The 22,282-nt window shown below is 39.6% G+C and overlaps 1 protein-coding gene across 1 annotated transcript; it reads left to right on the top strand.

Moving 5' to 3' along the window:
• The first annotated feature begins 14,407 nt into the window (after positions 1-14,407).
• LOC100731972 (cyclin-dependent kinase inhibitor 2A) lies at positions 14,408-21,343 on the top strand. The gene is made up of 3 exons (XM_063252021.1): positions 14,408-14,575; positions 17,258-17,562; positions 21,093-21,343. Exons 1-2 carry the CDS (start codon positions 14,450-14,452, stop codon positions 17,519-17,521), a joined length of 390 nt encoding a protein of 129 aa, XP_063108091.1. The 5' UTR covers positions 14,408-14,449; the 3' UTR covers positions 17,522-17,562; positions 21,093-21,343.
• The last annotated feature ends 939 nt before the right edge of the window (positions 21,344-22,282 follow it).

Raw genomic sequence — 22,282 nt, 5'->3', positions numbered from 1 at the left:
ATATTTCACATTTATAAAATACCTCTATCATACTGATTTAGGTATATTTAAGGTGTTTATTGAGACTCATAAAATTCTTTTAGAAGTGCAAGGACTTAAACAGAACAGGCAAAATTATGTAATATTAGTATAAATATGTAAGATACATATTTTTAAAGTTTCTGCAAATACCTTCATTCATTATGACATTTTATTTTTATCCAGCTGGAAATATGTATAATAAAATTGAGCTGGGGAGGAAGCTCACAGGGAGATCTTTCACAAGGCCCTGGATTCAGTTTCCAGCAACACATGTGCTTGTAAGCCTGTGCACGTGCGGGCACATACACACACACACACACATACCACGTTACCAGCTCCATACCTAGTTCTTATCTACACATACGTGATGCACTGGATACATGAAATTGGTTTCCCAATACACATTCTTTGATAAGTTTACAAAATAGCCATATTTTCATTATGAACTTAAATATTCATTTGTTCTTAGCTATTGAGGAACTGATAGGTTTTTATCCTTTTACAACACAGGAGACCTCTCAAGGTAAATACTGTGCATTATTCCTAATGTATACATGATCCCAGTGGGGTTTGTGTTCTAAGTGAACCATAGTCCTTTCAGAAATCAAGATTTCATTCTCATCTTCCTTGAATTTTAAAGTATCCATTATCAAGCACCTGCCTTACAAGCAGGCGGTCGTGAGTTCGATCCCTGGTACCGATAAAAATGAAAAAAAGACCAAAAAAAAAAAAAAAAAGTATCCATTATCATCCTAAAGTAGGAACAATAAAAAGTAGAACCAGTGTAGTTCTATTGCTATCTATGTCCATAATATTTTACCAGTCTACAGTTACATATTAGCTCATCAGTAGTTACTATCGTAGTAACTATGAAAATAAAAATGACTCCTGTTAGTAGAGACACAAGTATTTTTTAAATACTTTCTTATAGCAAGGCTAAACATGTGGCTCAGTGATTTGACTCTTTTAAAATATTAATTAATTAATTAATTAATTATCTATTTTGGAGAAATGTAAAGCTCATGGGACTTACCCTTGGCCACATCCAAACTGGACTTCCAGACTAAAGCACCCATGCCGCTCTACTGTCACAAAACCCAACATGAAAAAAAAAATTCAACCTGATAAAATATTTTGTAGTGCTGTATTTCTGCAGTGTAAATTGTGTAAACAATGGGTATATTTTATTTTCCAAACATAAAAATTGTAATATTGAATATAAAATTTTTTGCCTTTTTTATCTGTAAATTCTTATTTTTTACATTCCAAATCACTAATGTCTCTGGTTATTAGGCAATAATACACATTATTAATTAACACATGTTCGTACACACTTCACAGGCAAGAGAAACAACTTTGTAATGCATATCACCAACTTTTTAAAACTCGCACATTTTCATTCAGCTATGCTGTATCTAGGCGTCATTCTAAGAAAAAAAATTCTTGAGCTGGGTGTTGTGGCACATGCTTGTAATCCCACAGCTACTTGGGGGGACTGATACAGGAAGTCACCTGGGCTACATAATGAGTTCAAAGCCAACCTGAACTGCCCAGTGAGACCCTATATCAAAAAAAAAAAAAAAAAAAAAAAAAGGAGATCAATACAAGGACTGTTAAAAAGAAACTCCAAATTATGTAACTAGCAATAAGATGTCGAATTATGGTGCAGTGATAGTATGGGATATTACACAACCACAGATTTGCAGGGTGTTTAATAGAATGCACAATGACTGCATTACAAAGTTAGATGTTTAGAAGCAAAATCCAAAACACTAAAAAATTTTGCTCTTTTTCTCTCTAGACACACACAGATCCATACACTCTCTGTATGTACTCCTAGTGATTCTTCAGGATGGGAAGGCTCTGGGTAATACTGATTTTGTCACACTTTTGCAATTTTACAGAGTGTTCAGACCACTACCGGTTACAATGTACATTATTTTCAAATCCTTTGACACAGTAAGAAGCTTTACATTGTGAACTGAACTACTAGTTTAATTAAGGTGAGATAGGAAGACGGAAACGAGGGAAGGGAACGTTACAAAACCATCCTGTGGATGAAGGTGCCTTTAAGGTTTGGACCGCCTTTGAGGGCTGTGCCTTGAGACCCGTAGACTGTTTTTCACCACGCAGTTCCGTTTTTAAATAACCATAAAGCTGCAGCTCTGTTTCTAGGACTCTTAGATGTTAGGCCCGGTGTCACAACACGTGGGCACCCCCTGAGCCCACTCCCTCGGCCTGGTGCCCACCCCACCCAGCAAGCACGTGCATCTTCTCTCACAGACCCGGGGTGTGGGCCAGGAGGAGCGCAAAATGTTAGGGTGGGGATGGGGGTGGGGGGCCCCTTGGCTGCGGAGAGCTGAGTCTGCTGGGCTCCCCAGGTTCGCGGCCTCCTTCCCTGCTCTGCCCTCCTCCATGGACCCAAACCTCCGGGCCTTTGCTTTCGGGGTTCCTAGGCAGCCGGCTCCCCCAAAGAGATTCGGTTGGCGACTGCTGGCGATCAGACGCCTGGCCCTCTGGTCACTCCACTGCGCGCGAGCACCCTTCCCACTTTGGGAATCCTCCTCTCCCCTATTTGTGCAGAAAAGATCTGATCCGAATGCATCGCAGCCTCTGTAGACTCGGGATTAGACGTGGAGTGGGCACGGGGCTTCGCGGAGCCGGGAAGGACACGGAGCCGGCGGAGCCCACGCGCGTCCGGTGGGCCCGGAGGGAGGGAGGCGCTGGAGACCACGGTGGAGCCCTGGGCAGGCGGCCGAGCCTCTCTTCGCCGGAGGGACCGCCGGGGAGGAGCGGCGGCCACGGGAAGGGCGCTCCCAGGACGCACTGGTCCGCTCCTCCCGGGGCGGCCTCCTCCTGCATGTTTCTAGGGGTGCAGAGTGATCCCTAGGTTCTTCCAGTGAGTTTTTCTTTTTATGTTAATAATCCCCCCCATTTAAAAATATCCAAATGAAATCATTGATTAGAATTTTTAAAAAAAGACACCCGAGCCCAGTCTGGGTAAACCTAAGGGATTTAGTGAGACCCTGTCTCAAAGGAAAGCATAAAAGTAGCTCTTTGTGCGTGAAGGGCCTGGGCTCTATCCCCAGTGCCAGGGAAGTGGCTGAGTCAGCAGCTACTAAAATAGCAAGACTCGCATCCGAGACAGCAAACCAGCCAAGGGAGAAGACCATAGGAATAAACGAAGCTTGTTCATTAGGAGAAAAGGTCTTTTAAAAGGTTCTGACCTCCCTTAAAATATACACACCCAATCTGGGATCTCAGTGTATTCACCATGTTGTAACACACTGTACTGCAGTGTGTACTGGGCCAGCCAGCTCCTGTGCATTCACAGTTACTGAGTTACCCAATGGCAGTAGGTTTTCCCTTTCTCTCTCACACATTAACACAGTACGTAAGAGATGGCAGGAACACATTGGAAGATTAGACAACCATCCTGGCGGTAGGCACTGAATCCAGGGCCTTCACTCAGAGCTAGCCCCACAGATCCCCAGCCCGGGTGGGATCTTTGGATCCTCCCACCTCCAGCTCCTAGCACACCTACATTAGAAGCCTGAGCCCCCACACCCAATAGACTTCGGTTTTTTTTAAGGGAGGATTGAATCAGTATTTTTAGTACCTCTCTCTCAGTACTGTCATTTATTTCATGAGCCCTAGAATGGTCCTTGCATTTTGGCAGAACTATACAATCAGATGAAAGTAATAAAAGGGCAAAAAATTAAAACTACAGGATTAGCTACAGGATTTGGATCCCCCAAAGCATCACATCTCCTGTTTTTTTTTTTTTGAAGTGTTTATTTTTTATAGGTAACATATTAGCTTTGCTCATAAAATATAAATACTATGAGGAATGACTTTATAATTCTTCCAATAGGTCTCACTTTTCTGATTTACTTTCAAAATAAAGTCTCATAAGTTATTTAAATTATTTTTTAAAAATCGTAGGATATTTGTTTTTAGAGCTGAGGATTAAATCTAGGTGCTTACGTGGGCAACTATTTTGCCACTGAGCTCTACCTCTATCCTGCACTAGAAATTTTATTTTTAACAGAAAGACTTTGTAGATGTGTTAAAGCTAAGTGAACCCAGATATATAATCTCTTAAGCAAATTGAAATTAGTACAGTTGTACAAAGAAATATAAAATGGCTTTACTTTCGTAATTGAAGTATGTAAGTATAATACAGAAGTCAAATGCATATTGTAAAAGTTATCAGCAGCCTCATTACTTGGGCAACTATTAAAATACACATTTTAGGGCTCACACAAAATCTCATGCAGCAGATGGGTGGTGAATTACAGGAACCACGTTTTAAATGAACACATGAAGGAGCTTTTGTTTTAAGTGGCCTGGGAGCCCAATTTGACAAATCCACCCAATGCATTTCTTTTTAAGAAAAAATGTATTTGCTTATTTACAGATAGAAGTCCAGGCTGCTTTATGAAATTCTAAATTTCAGAGTCAGTCAATCATGCTTTGGCTCTCAGGAAGGAGAGTTTGGGTAATCAAAGAAGATAACTGTTTTGCCAAATGAGAAAACACCCTTTATAATTAAGTGGGCAATGTAAGGAAAAGATTATCTCTTAAATGCCAGAGTTCTTATATTGAGAACTTATTTTGAGGGAAAGGACTAAAAAGGATATATAATGTTTAAGGCTTATGACACCAAGAGAACATTTCCATAGAGAACATATGCCATATTTTTGGAGTTTGGAAAATATATGCCTTATATTTTTTGGGATACTGTATCTATTACCTCTGTTAATACAAGATGAATTAATAATATCCCTATATAATAATAATACAGTAATAATAAGGAGTAACTTTTATTTTATTATCCAAACTAGAATGGCAGTAAACATCACAACCTAAAATGATATTACAGGGGGGAAAAAAACAGCAGTCCCTCACTGGTGTATACTGTGTTTATTTAGTACCAAGATTACAGCAGCAAAATGTCACTGTAACAAAATAAAGTACTTACAGTCAAAATGATGGGTCTTTGTGTCTCTCTAAATGCTGTGATAATGAGGGAAATACAAGTGAATAATGTCAACTAAAGAATCTGTACAATTTTAGAAAATATAAGATATGGTGTACCCCAAGTTATAATAATAACTTTCTGCTTTTAAACTACCGAGTATCTAATATTACACAGGTGACTTTGCTAATGTATTTGGAAAAATCTTACGTTTTGCTTTCTCTTCTCGAGTGCCACCATTTTCTTGCTTTTGTTCTCTCCAGCTGCCAGATAGTCTGACTCAGCAATTGTATAACTCTCACCCATTTTAAAGAAACAGCAGCTATCTTTAAAGAGCAATTGAAAAATCTTCCTCACTCTGTAGAGAAAGAATAGTGTCTTAACTTTGAAATGATTAAATGCTTATATAACATGTGATACTTTGGATTTTACTCTGTGCCATCACATGTTGAATAGTTGAAGCTGAATATATTTATGCAACACTCAATTTTTTAAAAAAGCTCATAGAAACTTTCTTCCAGAAAAGGCATATGAAGTTGTCTTTTGCCTCAAAAAAATGAGTTTAATAGTCGTAGAGCACTTCACTTTGGACTGTCTCATGTAATTATAGCAACTTTGCTACCAGTGATTTAGTTCCTCATTTCCATAGGTTTCAGAGCCTGCCACATGTAACTGGCTAATAATTTCTGCACTTTTGAATTTGATTGCCTCTAGAGATACACATTCACACACCTACATACATACACACAGCTGCAGCTCTATTTCTTACAGTTCATTTTTATTCTCTAATTTTCATCTACCTTGGGCCTCTGTTACACTCACCATAAACCACATATGTCTCAGCAAATTGACTCAGTAAGTGAAAATGTTTGAAAAATAAAGCAACATAATAATAATTGAAGTTATTTATGGCCCCTAAAAGTTATTGAATATTATAAAATTGAAATGTCTCTTATAAACGGCAGAGTCCTGCTTTCACTTAACAGCAGTAAGTGGGAAACCTAAGTGCCAGGACAGGAACCGTTTGAAGCATGTAGGAGAAAGATCATTTCTGTGTTGTTCTTATGACCTGAGATCAGATTCCATTTCCTGTATCTATTGTGGTTTTAGAGTTAAGCATAAGAAACGTTCATTTTCTCATCGGTAAACCTGAGAAAATAACCTACAATGTTCATGCAATAAGAACTAAAGTAATGTATAGAGAGAGTCATTGTAAAATTTAAAGTACCAACTTGTCAGTTATTGTTTAAATGGTTAACACCTTGCCCCTGAAAAAGTACATTAGTTTATTTTTACAATAATCATCTATCTCATTGAATTTAATGAGCAAAGTAGCTTAGAATTCCAGAACTCCTTTTCAAAAATTGTACATAATATAATAAATATATATGTATTTATTCAAATCCCTAGTACATTGCAAGGTATCACATAAAATTAGTAGAGATTTTCCTATTTTTCATTCTTAATTCCTTCAGGGTTGTCCTATGAGTAGTTTTGGCTAAAACAAGATTTTAAAAGTCTTTTTCAGGATAAAAAGTGTTGTGTGTTGGGAGAGGAGGAGAGGATAGAAATATTAAAGTCATAACACTGTCAAAATGTTTAGAATGTAAACTTCATATATTTTAAAAATTATTTAATAATTATAATTTGAATGAATTGTTTAGAAATATGCTAACAAAGAAGAAAATACAATAAATAGTATTTTGCCTTGTATTTAGTAATGAAAAGTTCAACATACTTTTTTAAAAACAAATCTACCCTATCAAGGAAGAGAAAGACTGGTAGTTGGGATAAAAGCTTACAGAAGGTTAAGTTTTCAATTCCCTGGTTTTGCTTTATTTCTTCCTCATAGCTTCCACTTGAAAAGCACTCCAAGGAGTGGTAGTGGGTGGCAATTGATGCAGAGAAAACAGCGAACGGGTGACACACTACAGAGTCACTTCCAAGATTTAGTGAGTTAGGGGAGTTGTTTCGGTAGAAGTATTTTTGGTATAAAATACAGGCAAATTTGTAGCAAAGGCACTTTGTCCTCATAGGGTTAGATACAAAGAAAGGAGAATTAATCACACCTTTTGGAAGGGAGATTGATTTGTTTTTTGATTCCAGAGACCCAGGTCAAAATGTGTAATAGTAAATGAAAAAAAAATATCCAAAAGGAAACTGACTTTCATGGCCCAAATAAACAACATGGTAGTAAATGTCATATGTATTCTCAAAGTGATAGGTTTTATTTAATGAAAGCCTACTGTGTTCCTAGGCTTTTGTATAAGTGGTACCTTGGTTCATGAACTCAGTTCTCTCCATGATTCTGGTCACAAACCTAACTGGATGAGAACCAGATCACATTTCTTCATAAGGTCAACATTGAATCTAATAATTAAATTTGATTTGGTTCTTGTCCAACTCTGTTTGTGACCAGAATTGTAGAAATAATCAAGTATGTAATATTCCTAACCCCACACAATAACCTTTTGAAATGTTTTCTTTTCCTTAGTGAGGGAAGCAAACAGACCTCAGAAAGTTTGCATAATTTATTTAAACCAACAGAGCCAGTAAATGTGGGCCAGTTCTGAGTTCTTTTTGACAGAAACTGGCCCATTAGTGAGCACTGTATTTGTATCCCCTCCACAATTATGATTAAGGATATTTCTCAGACCCACATCTATAAGTAAGTAACTGTGGCTATAGAAAGTAACTGTGAAAGTCAGTAAGTAAGTAAGATAGTAAGTAACTGTGGCTATAGAAGAAATATGGGGTGGGGAAGAAAGAATATGTAGGAAGGAAGTGATGTCAGAATCTGCACTTATGAATTCAGAATCTGAAGTAATGAAAATATTCATTAACTGGTCATCATGACAGTGTACCATCCCTTCCATTTTTGCGAGCTATAAATCAAAGAGATGGGTTTTTGAAAAGCTGTTTGTGCTATATCAAGAGTCTTATCTAGGTCTGGGATGTAGTTCATAGGTAGAGCACTTACATAGCATGCCTTCCCCTATGTTATTGCCCAGCAATAATATATATATATATATATATATATATATATATATATATATGCCAGTATTATTCATGTAAAAATATAGACAATTTAAATACTACCTGGCAACTGGAACATCATTAGGAAAACTATAAAATTATTTTCAATAGAATGCAGTATAGCTGTTAAATTGAGTGTTTGTGAAGTGTTCTTGGAAAAATGTGAAAAATGCTCTAATAGATGATTGGAAAACTTTCAAAATCATATGATATCTACAAGGTAGAGACTGGAGAAAAGGAAGGAATTACTTCAAAACACTAACCATCATTGCTTTGCTGTACTGTAATTTTTCATTTGCTCATTCTTCATTTTTATTTTTACATATGTGAGCTCTAATCAGGAAGGAAATCATTCAAAAATGGGAAGACTTCATTAAGTGACTACAAAGGAACTTGGAGTCAGGTTTCAATCATGTACTACTACTCAAAAATATCACGGAAGTATAGTATATTATATTGTGATATTGGAGACCCTGTCACCTTGATTCAGGTTTTGCAACCTGATTGAGAACACAATCTTCAAAGAAAAGAAAACAGGCTATATGTCACAAATGGTACAGTCAGCAGGAAAGCATCAGGACCTCTCAAATGGACCTAGGAACCTGAAGTGGAGCTCCAGCTTCTTGTGTATCATTACTTAAGCACTTTGACTCTTTCATTCTTCTTTATGAACTTTCTATCCCATCAGACAGCTGTGGAATCAAAAGTGATATATGTAAAACTGCTTAGTGTTTACACATAGTTAGGATTTAATTAACTATAGCCATTATTATTTTCTTGCAAACTTTAAATGAACTTCTTGTCTCTATTTTTGCTTGTCCCTTTAATTAATGCCTTATTGCTTATTTTGTTCCTCAGGATAAGGCTTCCTCAATATCTGTGCATGTAAACAAACTATGCATCCATATATGTATAGGCATGCATACACATTTAGTTTCCTCAGCTGGCCAGATAACTACAAATAGATTCAAGTAATTAACCACAAGAACTCTCTTAATGAACAAGAATAATACACATACAAAATAATTAAATTAGGGAGTGATTATTTTCATGAGCTGCAAAGATTTCTTATTTCAAATGAGTCCACGCTGAAGAATAGCAAATTATTTACATAGATTTAAAATCACATTTTTTGTTGATAGCATATATGGTGACACACACCCCTGTAATCCTTGGGAGACATAGGCAGGGGGAATGCCATGGAAAAAAATCACATTTTTTGTTCACAATTTCAAAAAGACATCTGATTTATAACATGTAATACACTTCTAAATTTTCCTCAAAATGATTTTGGTAAGCTGATGATAGGTATTACAGATGCTGTAACCTTCTAACTCTCTGGAAACTAAGGTTTAAAAATGTAACTTACCCATAATTACACATTATGTCTACAATACATTAAGATATTTTTACTTTTGTGTTCCTTACTATGCTGCTGCTTGAATAGGCAAGGAAATTTTATAATAATTCTGAATAAGCAGAGTGTAGAGTTCATAAGAGTGCATTACTCCTAATAAATAATAATTCTCAACAATTGTGGTACATTGAATTTAATTAAATAGAGAATACTAGAAGCAAGAAGGAAGCATTTTCCATCTTGAAACTTGTAGGGATCTCCTCACGGCAATAGATACACTGTCTTCCCTTAACAAATCTATTTTGTCTTAAATAATGTCTGCTGTATTTTCTCAGACATCTCTTTTCATCCTAAACCTAACTTTTCTCCTTGTGCATAATAACTAAATAAATTATTTGCCACTTTGCAAAAAGAAATTGCTTCTTATTTAAAATGTTCTTGTAATTCTGATTCACCAAACTTTCAGAATTCTCACCTTAAGGGACATTTTTTTTCCCTTGGAATCAAACAACAACCTCTTGAGGCATACTTACTATAATGCCCACTTTGTAAGCTAGAAAACAAGTGCCATCTGTTCCAGGTAACAAACTAGTTGGGAAAGCTTGGCCTGAGATACCATTCTTCTCCATTTCTGTCTTTCTAAATTGCATTTGAGTGTATTCTCCCTTTTTTTTTTTTGTACCAAAGATCAAATTTATAACCTTGCGCTTACCAAGCAAGCACTTGAACCGCTGAGCTAAATCCCCAGCCCCATTTCCTTTATCTTTGAATAATTCTGTAGTGCATTAGGCATCCTGAGATGCCATCATTGCAGGTTAACACAGTTATGTCTAGAAGCTCCATTGTACAGTGCATACCTTGCTCAGATATGTTATTTACTGAGTAATTCTCATTAATTAATTAATTATTTCCAGACCCTAAACTACATTTGGTTTTCTGAGTAACACAAATCTGAAGAATCAGATTTGTGAGAGGTATAGTATGAAGTATAACAAGAAGTATAACAGAAGTCTTCCTTCTCTTATTCTTTTAATATAGTGGAGAGCTCATTCCAATTGAAGATCTCTCAAATGCAATGTACTCACAGTTGTTAGCAATACACACTCCTGAAATCACTGCATTCTTTATATCCTCAACTTTAAATGACTGCCTAATGTATAGTAACTTCTCAGTGACTCTTGTCAAATCATGTTATGAATGAGGATTCTGAGTAAAGCAACTCCTACTTGTCTATTTAATTTATTCTGCTTATATATTCATCAGAATGACCAATATATGCACATAGTACATGATTCGAACAAATTTCAGTATGTGAAGTCTTATAATAATCTAACATTGAAAGTGGAAAGATGCATGTGTGCTTTTAAAAACATCATTTATGTGTACTTTTTATTTGACATACTAATCTCATAAAATATAAACAATAGAGCAAGGTACAACCCACTTAAGAGATTAGGAATATTGAAGCTAAAAACAGTCCAAAAGATTGCATAATTAACAAGCAGTTTATTAATTACATAAAGTTTTTTCTGACCCAGAACTATTTCTGTGATTTTTTTGTTTGTTTTCCTAACAAAATTATCTTGCTTACATGAGAAGTTTTATATCACACCTTGCCAGTTTTCCTGTTTCCTTACTGCAGATAAAACCCAGGGCCTTTTCACAGAGCTACATTCCCAATTCTTTTTAAAATATTTTTTAAAAATTTTAATACATGATCTTATTGTGTTGTTTAAATGCCCAGGCTGAGCTCAAACTTATTCCCCATCTCAGTCTCACAGAGTGCGGGGACTACAGATAGACACCAGCCTGCTGATTTTACCTTGCCAATCTTGTAAAGTCTTGCCAGATTTAGAAGCTTTCAGACTTAAATACCATTCCGTATTTTTATGTAAATATTCTCAAGTAACTGTCTCTAATTTTTGTTGAATTAAACTCACATCTAAGCCATTCATTGATGCTTAAAGTTGGTGTAGTAGCTCCATTGCCAGTCTTTCTTCAGTTTAAGTAGTCAGGTGTTGCTGCAGGAGGTGCTCCTATTTGGTAGAACTGGCTTCTGAGTCCCCCTTACACCCATGCCTCTTTCCTCAAAAGAGCTGTTCCTAATCTCCGTTTCCTCCTACTCCAGCATCTTATCCTTACTCCAAGCAAGCCAGCCTCCTTTATTGAAAGATGTGCCTCATCTTCACTTCCTAACATTTTGCTCTTCCTTCTGCCATCTAGTTCCCTTTGCTATTGTACAAGTGTCTCATTAATCCCTGTAACAACTATTTGAGGCAAGTACTGTTAATTATCTCTATCATAAAATAAGAAAATGAAGTCCAAAGATGTTAAGTAACTGTTCAAAGTTATAAGTAAATAACTGGAAAAGTCCAAGCTCAAATTGCGTAAAGATCATTCTTTTTACTTACCTGGGCTCCATGCTCTACCCTTACTGTAAGCATGCAGAATGAAATAACAAGTGATACTTTCTTTAAAGGAACATTAGAATTGAAGCATGCTTAAATTTGATAGTGTCAGTTTTCAAAACTTTACAGGCAGCACATACCTAAAAATGGCCACATTCTCAGGTAAGAGGATAATAACAACAAGCCTTAGAATTTATGAACCCATGACATATATTATGATCCCACTGTATACATGTGAAATTTGAGGGAGGCATGACCAGTACCAGGATCCTGGCCTTTATATTTCAGTTTATCTGAATTGTTGGTCCTTAGAGCTGATCTGAGATGGATGAGTACATTGGGAATGTGGTAAGTTTCAAAAATAGAATAAAATTGCACTGTTTATAGCTATACAAGATTGATAGTAAATGAGTCAATCAAAGGAACATACCCAAAGATGTTCCACCTTTTTTTTTTAAGTACTAGGAATTGAACCCAGGGCCTATCACATGCTAGGCAAGTGCTCTACCACTGAGTTACATTCCCTACCAATTTTATTTTTATATAGGAACTTGCTCATTTGCCCAGGCTCACCTAATTCGTATGATGCATACAAACTGTGTTTTTATATGGTTCCACCTCCCATTTTCTCTTTTCACCAGTGGCATGAGTTGCACCAAAGTTGACGGAATTCTTGATGCACGAATCAATACTTGACTTGCAGAGCAGTCCTTGAGTTCCCTAAAAGTTTTATTCAGATATTCATTCACAAGTGAACACACTTTTTTTTTTTTTTTTTTTTTTTTTTTTTTTTTTGAGATTGGGTTTCACTGTGCTGTTCAGGCTGGCTGTGAGCTCACTTTTTAATGTGACCTCACACATTAAAAAAAAAAAACTCATTACACACGTTCTTTTTTGAGGAAAGGGTCCATAGTCTTACAGATCCTTGAAGGTGCCTACTCTTTCCACCTGCCCAAGTTAAAAAATATAATATGGTAATGGAAACTAGTTTTGATATTGGTCTAAAAGTCAGACATAGTAAGACAGACAAAGTAAATTTGTTCTCTCCCTGCCATCATTACAACCATTATTTCAATCTAAAAAGAATTTTATGTTTTTCATCCACAAATTAAATTCTCCATATCATTACTATTACTGAGAAATGGCTGGAGGAAAATACAGATGTCCTAGCAATGAGCTGTAGGTTTTTATAAGATTTGACATCTCATAAGCATTTTAATTGGCATCGTTTTAAAACTATGTTTTGCTGACAGAAAAGCAACAAACTACGAGATACTATGTATGGAATCTACAAGAGAAGTTAACTAGGGATTGCAACATAGTTTGAACAGAGCTGGGTTATCCAGTAGATTGATTAAGCATATGTGTAAAACAGCAAAATCTGAGCAATTTTAAAAGCACACAGGCAGTAATCAGGAAGTTCTAACCATGTTTGTTTGTGATACTCTCGAGTTCTCCTTAATTTTACGTAGTATTGTGCACGAGATGGTACAGGAATTCCATCATCTTCTCAATGATTAGATCTTGCTCTTTCCTTTTATAGGAAACTCCGCTCAAAGCATTTTCTTTTTGGTGTCTCAAATTGCAAGTGAATCCTTTAAAAGGATAATATAATAGCTAACAGGTATTACTTATGTGACGCTGTCTTTAATATTTATATCAATTCATTTAAAGTCACAATAAACTCCTTGAAGTGTGAGGGGCTGGAAAGGAAATCTCGGAGTGGCCCACTTCCAGCCGCCCTGCCACTCTGCAGAGGGAGGACTGTCAGCCCAGTGATGCCCTCTGGCACTCTCCTGTTTGCTTACAGGCACGATTCTTACCTTTGTGTTAAACAGAGTGCATTTTTGGAGCCATTTCTTATGTCAGGAATTGCATATCTACTGAGATAAACCCTCCCCCAATCTCTGTTCTACACGGGAAGGGAGGAGGGCTGGCTGGCTGGCGGACAAACAGGCTGCCCAAAGCGAATTCTCAGAGCTTGAATCTGGCATCGCAGATCTGCGTGGACTTAACTCGCCAGAGCTGTGGGTCGAGCTGGGGAGGGTGAGGTGTCCTCCGAAACGAGGAACGAGTCATAGCCGGTCCTCTTCCTGTTAGGAAGGCGAGGCCTTTGAGGTTTCTGCTCATTAAAAGTGCAACTCATTTTTGCCTGGAATACCCTGTATGCTGGTTTGAATTTGGTAGCAAATTTTCTAATGGCAGGGTATTGCACAAGAGAGGAAGGAAACGGGGTGGCGGGAAGGGGGATCGCCAAGCGGGGTGCAGGAGCTCAGGGCCCTCTTGGGGCGCGGGAAGGCACAGCCGCCCCGAGGAGGTGGGAGGCGCCTCTAGGCAAGCAGGTGGGGAGGGAACTGGGGTGTCCTTTCCCACCCACTCTGGCGGGACCCCGCAGGCTAGCACCTCTGGGCCAGCCTGAGTGGGCGACAAGTCCTGGCTCCCACTTTGCATTGTATTCAGAGCGAACGGCGCCTCCTGCTGTGGACCGGAGCTCAGCTCAGGCGGGTGACCGAGGCTGTGGACCACGTGCCAGGCTGTGGGGGGGAGGGGAGGGAGGGGGGCTGGAGAGGGGGGAGGGGGGGATGGGGACCCGCGACGCCCCGCCTCGGGTTCAGAGGGAGCCTGGCTGCGAGCGCAGGGAGTAGCATGGACTCGGCAGGCGAAAAGCTGGCCACCGCTGCGGCTCGGGGCCGGGTGGAGGAGGTGCGGGAGCTGCTGGAGGCGGGGGCGCCGCCCGACGCCCCGAACCGTTTCGGCCGGAGGCCGATTCAGGTAGGGATGGGGGTCTGCGCGGGGCTCTGCCGGGCGAGGCGGGCAGAGCAGCGGGGCCACCGTGCTTTTGCAGTCCACCAAGGGGCGATGTCTTCTGGGGACTCCCCAGGTCTGGAATGGGAGCCCCTCTCTTGGCCGCGTTCCCGTGGCTCCCGAGCCCAGGGCCGCGCGGAGGCCGAGGGCGCGGTGGAGATGGCGCGGGGGCTGCTCGCCCTCGGTTCCCTTCCACAGGAACGTCTGGGATAAAATGCGAGCTTCACATGCATTTTTTTTTTTTTTTCACATGCATTTTAAAAATGATTTGCTAGAACTGCTTTCCTTGATTCATAGTTCCCTGAAAGGATGAAGTTTACCTTCCCTGCTAATGGGGATTTTCGTTGGAAATCTACTGCTCTGTATGTTGGCTGAGATATCTACTGAAAGATTGAGAAGCAACTACGTATTGTCTTTTATTTTAATCAAATAGGAAATCATATGCCTGTTGTAGAAAGTTTAAAAATAAAGACAAGCAATGGAGAAAAATATTAATGTGACCTCATTTAGTTACTTTTTTGAGGCCACTTTCTATTCTTGATATTTTACTTATTTGGCATAAATTAGCCTATTTGTAATAGAGTTTTCAATTCCTCGTTGTTGAAAAGTGTCATTTCATTCTTCTGCACTCCAGTTGGGTGTGGGAGACTATTAGAATTTTGGGGGGTTTTGCCTCCATTAACTTCCTGCATTTCAAGATTAAAAAACGAATTCTGCTCAGCAGTTACCACCCAAGTTTTATTCCCAGTGGTGACTATTACTTCTGATTCTAAAAAAGAAAATTCATAGGAAACAAATCCATGTTGCAAAAACTCCCCATAAGTAGACAAAGGAAAATAACTACTTGAAACTTTACAAGCTGCACAAGCGACTTCCTTCCCTGAAACTATGCAACACAGAATAAGTTTTACAGACTTTAAAGTGCAAATATGAAAATACAGTGAAAATATTTTAAGACTTGAGATTATTTTACATTTGAAGTGCACAGACAGTTTGAGGCTAGAGAGGTTCAATAATTATATCAGTTAAGCATGATTCCTTTAAAAATAATGTATGCATTGGTCATAATTTAACACCTCTAAAAATTTGCCAACATCTTTGGAGTTTGTCTTTGGAATCCTAGAATATAACACAAGACACAGTTTTTAATTAAATAACAAAAATAAAATAGAAAATTCGATAGTTTTGACAGTGAGTTAGTACAGAAAAAGAAGAAATTGTTTTTCTTTAGAGTTTTTAACCAAATTAGTCTTTAATACAGAAATACTAGGTTTACAAAAAGAAAAGAAAATACTAAGCTCAAACTAACTTCTCATTAAACTGATTTAGACATCCTCTAAATATTCATTTTTCTTTTTGCTTATGATTGCTATTATTTAACTATTTAAATATGGGTTACTTTCTTCAGTTTTTTCATATCATAAAGTAAGTGAAAAAGATTTCAGACCAGTTTAATGACCAGGATAGAGGGCTTTGTCACAGGCAAAGAACAGTGTGCTACAATGTTTTTTTCTATCTATAGCTATAATTGAGTGCACTTGCATTTTCTCCTCATCCTTTTGAAAACTAAATTAGTTTCTTTTCTTTTTCTTTTTTTAAACTAAATTAGTTTCACTTTCTTCACGGTAGGATTCAACAGCCATAGTATATTTTATCATAGTTTCCTGATTTAGGAAAATTAAGTGATTGTTTTAGTTGATACAGAATGTAACTAAAAATAACTCCTCTATAGACAGTCACCACCCTGAGCTAATATAACCAAACGATGGGCGCCTACCCTGAAAAGAATCAGCTGCCACCATCACCCACCACACAGCACTCACAATGCAAGAATGTAATGACTGTCCATGCCATCTAAGTAGTCCTGTAAGGGAGTAACTTAATTTCACAGATGATGTGGGAATTAAGAGTTGAACATTTCTTGTTTAATGAACTCTCAGATCATGAATGTAGGAAGTGTCTGGGTTTCCTCTTGCTGCTGTGACAAATTATCACAAATTTGGTGGATACAGCATGCAAAAAATTATCATTCTATAGCTCAGAATTCTAAAATGAGTTCCCCGCACTTCATTTCTTTGGGATGGTCCAGGATGGTGATGTAGTTATAGCTTTTGAGTATAGGACATTAATATCCTTGGCAGGGAACATTATGACTTGGGTAACTTTATTAGATCTAGAACAAGGAGGAGCTTTACAGCTAACTGGACAAACCTCATTTTGTATAGAAGAAAAGGGAAACAAAGTTGTGTGACACATACCATTCAAACACTTCTTAAAAGCTACCATGTCTGGGTTTTATAGCAGTGAACTACGCAAAATATCTGAGCCTAACATCAATTCATCTGGAAATGGGGAAAACACAGGAAATTAGTTTGTCGTAAAAGTCAGTTTATTGTACCCCTCTTTGGCTTTGTGTGTGCTCCTGCTTGTAGCTAGAGATCTTCTACATGTTGACTAAGAGAGTGGAATTCAATGGGTGGGAGAAATAGAACCGGCAGGAGAACTGGAAAAGGGTGGCGGTAACTGGACGCAAATGAAGGCTTTTAGACCACCGTGACTCATGAGGTTGTCTGTGGGAAGGAATGGGTGGGAGATGGTGAAGGGTTTCTGTCCATCTGCCTGGCCCTACTGCTCTGCTCCCTCTGGCAGGTCATGATGATGGGCAGCACCCAAGTGGCCAGGCTGCTGCTGCTCCACGGAGCGGACCCCAACTGCGCCGACCCAGTCACCCTCGCACGACCAGTGCATGACGCGGCGCGGGAGGGCTTCTTGGACACGCTGGTAGAGCTGCACCAAGCTGGGGCGCGGCTGGACGTGCGTGATGCCTGGGGCCGTTTGCCTGTAGACCTGGCCGAGGAGCAGGGCCACCGCGACGTGGCTCAGTATCTGCGCAACGCTTCTGGGGCCGTGTGAGCAGCAGCCGCGCCCATGCTGTCGTCCCACCAGGTAACCAGGTGAGGAATAAGGATTCGGGATTTGAACCTGGGGAATTTTGAAGCTCCACTGAACTTTGGATGGGAAAGGTGAGGCCTGGAGAGCAGGATCTCTGGGTTCGCTTCATGCTAGTGTTAGGAGTTTGCATCAGCCGGGAACAGAGATGAGGCGTGACCGAAACATATGGCGACTGTTCACATTAAAAAGCATTACGGTAAAAGGCACATTGCTGGTGATCCTCCTCAGAACGCTCCTCTGCACTTCGAACACTTTTACCTCATCTTGTTCTTGCCACTTTCTAAAGCAATTCTGGAAGTCCTCTTTCGCAAATGTCTTTTCAAGGTGCGATTAAAAAATACCATCCAACAGAAAGGTAGATTCTTTTAAAAAAGAAGAAGAAGTAGGCTCCACCTTATTCACATTTTCTGCCACCATGTGGTCTTTGGCTCTTCCCCATAGTCAAAATAACCAAGGAGGTAAAGGTCTTGAATGCAGTCATTCCTGTAAGCAGCCAAGGCAGAACAAGGTACAGACACACTCACTGCAGAGGGGTTCAGTAAGTGGCAAGGGCAATAGGATAACTGTGTTCCACACAGGGAAGAGAATCTTCAGGAGGATCCATGTGTCTTTCAGTGTAGGAAAAATGTTCAAAGCTAAAATATTTGCTGTATTTTTCTATTGTACCACACATAACCAGATCTAGCATGCATGAAAATCCACCCCATAATCCTGTTATCACCAGTCACCCAAACAGCTCCACTTCCCCACAGCTCCAGGCTCTGAGGCCTTGCCTTGGAGATTTAAAAGCAGGAAGTCTAGTCACCTTCTTCCTCCATAAACCAGCTGGTCAGTCGCACTCTTGCATCTGGCCTCACACATCTACAGTGTTGGGCCAAGCCCACAATTTCCAGCCCCTGTGTGCCAGTGCCAGGTTTGATTTGGAGATCTTGCCATCTTAGCTCTTCTGCACGACTTAAGGACTTCTGAGCTTCCACCTTAGGCAGTGGTGTTTTCTATTGCTCCTCTGGAGAGTTCTTAAAGAGCACCTGCAATGGAGATAGAGACCCTTTCTTTCCGCTGTCTTCTCCTAAGCTAAGTGGTTTCTTAGAGACCACTGAATGAGAAGTAGGTCCTTTTTGACTTTCCTTCACAATGGTCCTCCCTTCCTGTCCAGTCCATCCCTTCATTTCTACGCCCATATGCCTGAGTATCAACTTTATTCTGATTTTTGCTGGGAGGAAAATACATATGAAGCAATATGTGAAGATAACATGAATATTTAAGGTAAACTGTAACTTCAAAGATCCTGCATTCTATTTTGCCTCACAACCAGGGTGCAGCAGAGCCTGGGAGGACAAGGTGGAGCACTTAGCTCTAGTATGAACACACAGTGCAGCACCCTAGGTGCTGGGGGCGAGGGAGGGGTCTGTAGAAGGGTGCACCTCTCCTTCCATAGGAGTTTAGAGACCTCGCAGTACAGAAAAGGGAAGAGCCAAAAGGCCAGGAAGCAGGCTCCTGAGTTGAAGCAAATGAATAAATTTAGTGATCCCTAGTAAACAAGCCTAAAGTTTATCCCAGACATATGACTTTATCTTTTTTTTTTCTTCCTTCTTCTCTCTTTCCTTTTCTCCCTCTGTCCCTTCTTCCCTTCTCTCTTTCCTTCCTTTTTTTCCCAACCCATAGTCTCTAGCTAGTTACAGTGTCACTGGGGCTTAGATTGGGGGGGGGGGACCTGTTGATACAAAATTCCTCAGATGCTCAAGTCCCTTATAGTAAATAGTGTATATTTGTATCATCATTATTTTGTGCTGTTGGCATGGAATCCAGGGCTCCAGAGTGCCAGGCAAGCCCTCTGCCACTGAGGTATATCCCCATCCCTTCTCCCAAAGCCTGTAAAGATTGAGTCCTGGCCCTTTGCTCTGAGCTACATTCATAGATAAATTAGACAGACAGACAGACAGATAGATGCGAATGTATGAAGTTTTGAGATAGGGTCTCACAATGTTGCCACTGCTGGGATTGAAGTTGAAATGCTCATGCCTAAACTTCTCAGAGTACTGAGATTACAAGAGTGGACCACAACTTTAGGTTTTTGGGTAGTTTAAACCATCTCTAGATTACTTGTAACACCTCACACAATGTACTTGCTGTGTTGTTGTTATAGGATATTGTTTAGGGAATAATGACATTGGGGGCTGGGGATTTAGCTCAATGGCATAAGCGCCTGCCTTGCAAGCAGGCAGTCATGAGTTCAATCCCTGGTACCGATAAAAAGGAAAAAGACCAATATATATATATAACTGAAATCATGACATGAAAAAAAACTGCATATGAGGATGGAAACATAGTGGACCTAACTACATTTTCTATGTAGAATTAGTTGAATCCAGAGATGGAAAACCCATGGATTCTATAATTCCCCTGATTGGTGCTGGAGACAGGCATGTGCTCTGTCATTGCATTACATCCCCAGGCTCTATAGTAATTCTTTACTTAAAATACTATAATGTGCCTAGTCCTAGTTTAGCTGCTAGGTACACAAAGAGCGAAACGGAAGTCTTACTCTCCTGGTACTCACATTCTGAGAAACAGACATTAAGCAAGATAAAAACGTATTTTCTTTTTAAATGTATTTCCTTTAGAGTTTGTAAAACCATGCAAGCAATAAGCATGAGTAGGAAAAAAGTTAAATAGCAGTTAGAGAACCTTCCAGACAAAAAGAAAGTAATCTCTGGAGGCAGAGAGTCTCAGGTACAAGGACTGTGGCATGATTGTAAAACCGGACCTTGTAGGACTTGGTAGATTAGGTCAGTAAGTTGCTACATTGCCCAGGTCAGTATCCAGCTTTGAATCCTTCTCAGTCTCCCAAAAGGAATTTTTTGAAAAGTTATAGAAACTTACAGAAATGTTTCAGGCCACAGCACAAATCCATAGGGGCACCTTCTTTTTTGTGACTCCCTGCTGCTCCAACCACCACATGCCTCTGACTTTATTAGTATAGATAAAAAGAACATCCATTCTGGTCTAGGAATATAGGAAACCTTTAACAATTTGAGGGGAGAGGTGGCATAACACAGCAGGAACCAAAGCTTCTCTTGGTGTCTGTTAGCACCAGACCAAGAGATACCATTTGTCCAGAAACCCCTGGGTCTTCACCAGGTGCAACAGATCCTAGAGGACACTCAACGACAAGCTGATGTTGTCATGCCTGATCCTGGTGTTTTGTTGGGTCAAAACTTGGCATTCAGTAGTTTTTCTCTTGCAACCCTGTGGGCCACAAGGCTGAGCTTCCCCTGACTCGCTGAAGCAGCCACACTGACCTCTGGATCCCAGGGGAGTGGCAGTGCGGTGGAACTGACAGGTTTAGAACGGATGGGCAGATCCTGTGGCCAGAGTCCGTGAATGCACAGAAAAGTGTGCATGCAGGTGAAGCCATTCGGAGGACCTGGTCTCTAAGCACCTTAATTCGCCACGCAGGGGTGAAAGGAGGGGGGGGGATGACAAATCTTTGATTTCTGATTTCTAACACCTGTATTCTTTCTGTCCTCAGCAAACAGGCCAGATTCTGGTCCTCAACTGAAAAGGTCAAAAGGCAAAAAGAACATCTTCTGCCCCCCAAATCTTCCCTGCTTTTTTTACTTCCAACTGTTTTTGAAAAAAAAAAAAAAAAAAGACCATTTTTTACAATGTGGAGCTGGGGTTGTAAGCCAGTGGCCAAATGATTGCTATGCATTTCAGGAATCCCTAGGCTCATTCCCAGCCCCTCCAATCAAATCAATAAATAAATATTTAAAAATTAAACTGTGAACTTTTTTTACATTGATGTGTCTTACTACTATGTTAAATCCCCATTTCTGCCCCTACTTATATATCATTATAAAAGTATTTGGGAGGGTGGTGATAAGAATTCCAGCCAGAGTCTTGCATTCCCAATCTTACTATTTTTATTTTATTTTATTTTATTTTGAGACAGCAGCTCACTAAATTGCCCAGGCTGGGTCCCAACTTGGATTCCTTCTGTCTCAGCCTTCCAAACGGTATTTTATTTTGAAACAGACGTTTATGGGACAGTTTCAGGCCACAACAAAATCTATGGGGTGCTTCCTCTTTCTTGACTCCCTTCCGGACCAGCCTCTTGCTTTGGACGTTATTGTGGCCAATTAGTGAGCTAAGAAAAGCTCAAAGGACTTAACGTGGCTTTTCCAGATCAGTTTGTTGGCAAACTGTAGTCAAGGCAAATAAAAAACAGTTTTCATTCACTCATTCATTAATTTAGTTAACATTTATTGAGGATCTTTTGCATACTGTGCTAGAGATATAGAAGAGGAGAGAAATATCACCTCACCACATGGAACACAAGGCTAGAATTTTAGTCCCAATCCCATGGAATTGCAGAGATTATTTCTATACCACTTCTTCACATACCTCCTAGAGAAAGTTAAAGCATGACGCCATGAATTGTAAGACACATCTAGATCTCAGGCATGATCAAATATCAAAGGCAGGGTTTAGTATCAATGAAATGCAATTAAAACGATGGGTGCAAATTCCAAGAAGACCCCAGACTACTGAGTTCTCCTACACTTGGAATTCAGCTATTACCCGACTACAGCCTCTACCAGGAACCTCTCAATGTTTTGGGTATTCACTCAGGCAGCAGAAAGTTTTGGAAGTTGTCCACAGTCTAGGAGGAAGATTGTGCAGCTTGCTGGAGTCCTTCTGAGCCTGGTCTCCCAGTTT

The sequence above is a fragment of the Cavia porcellus genome, unplaced genomic scaffold, assembly GCF_034190915.1.
Source record: "Cavia porcellus strain 051 isolate PalLab524CR breed Dunkin Hartley unplaced genomic scaffold, mCavPor4.1 scaffold_1, whole genome shotgun sequence".
In the NCBI taxonomy this organism is placed as follows: Eukaryota; Metazoa; Chordata; class Mammalia; order Rodentia; family Caviidae; genus Cavia; species Cavia porcellus.
This window is presented reverse-complemented; position numbering and strand designations above follow the sequence as displayed.

What these genes read in the sequence shown, in the direction of transcription:
- LOC100731972 (XM_063252021.1), top strand. Translation starts at nt 14,450, where the DNA reads ATGGACTCGGCAGGCGAAAAGCTGGCCACCGCTGCGGCTCGGGGCCGG. An exon ending in TCGGCCGGAGGCCGATTCAG is followed by an intron (nt 14,576 to 17,257) that starts GTAGGGATGGGG and finishes TCCCTCTGGCAG; the next exon opens with GTCATGATGATGGGCAGCAC.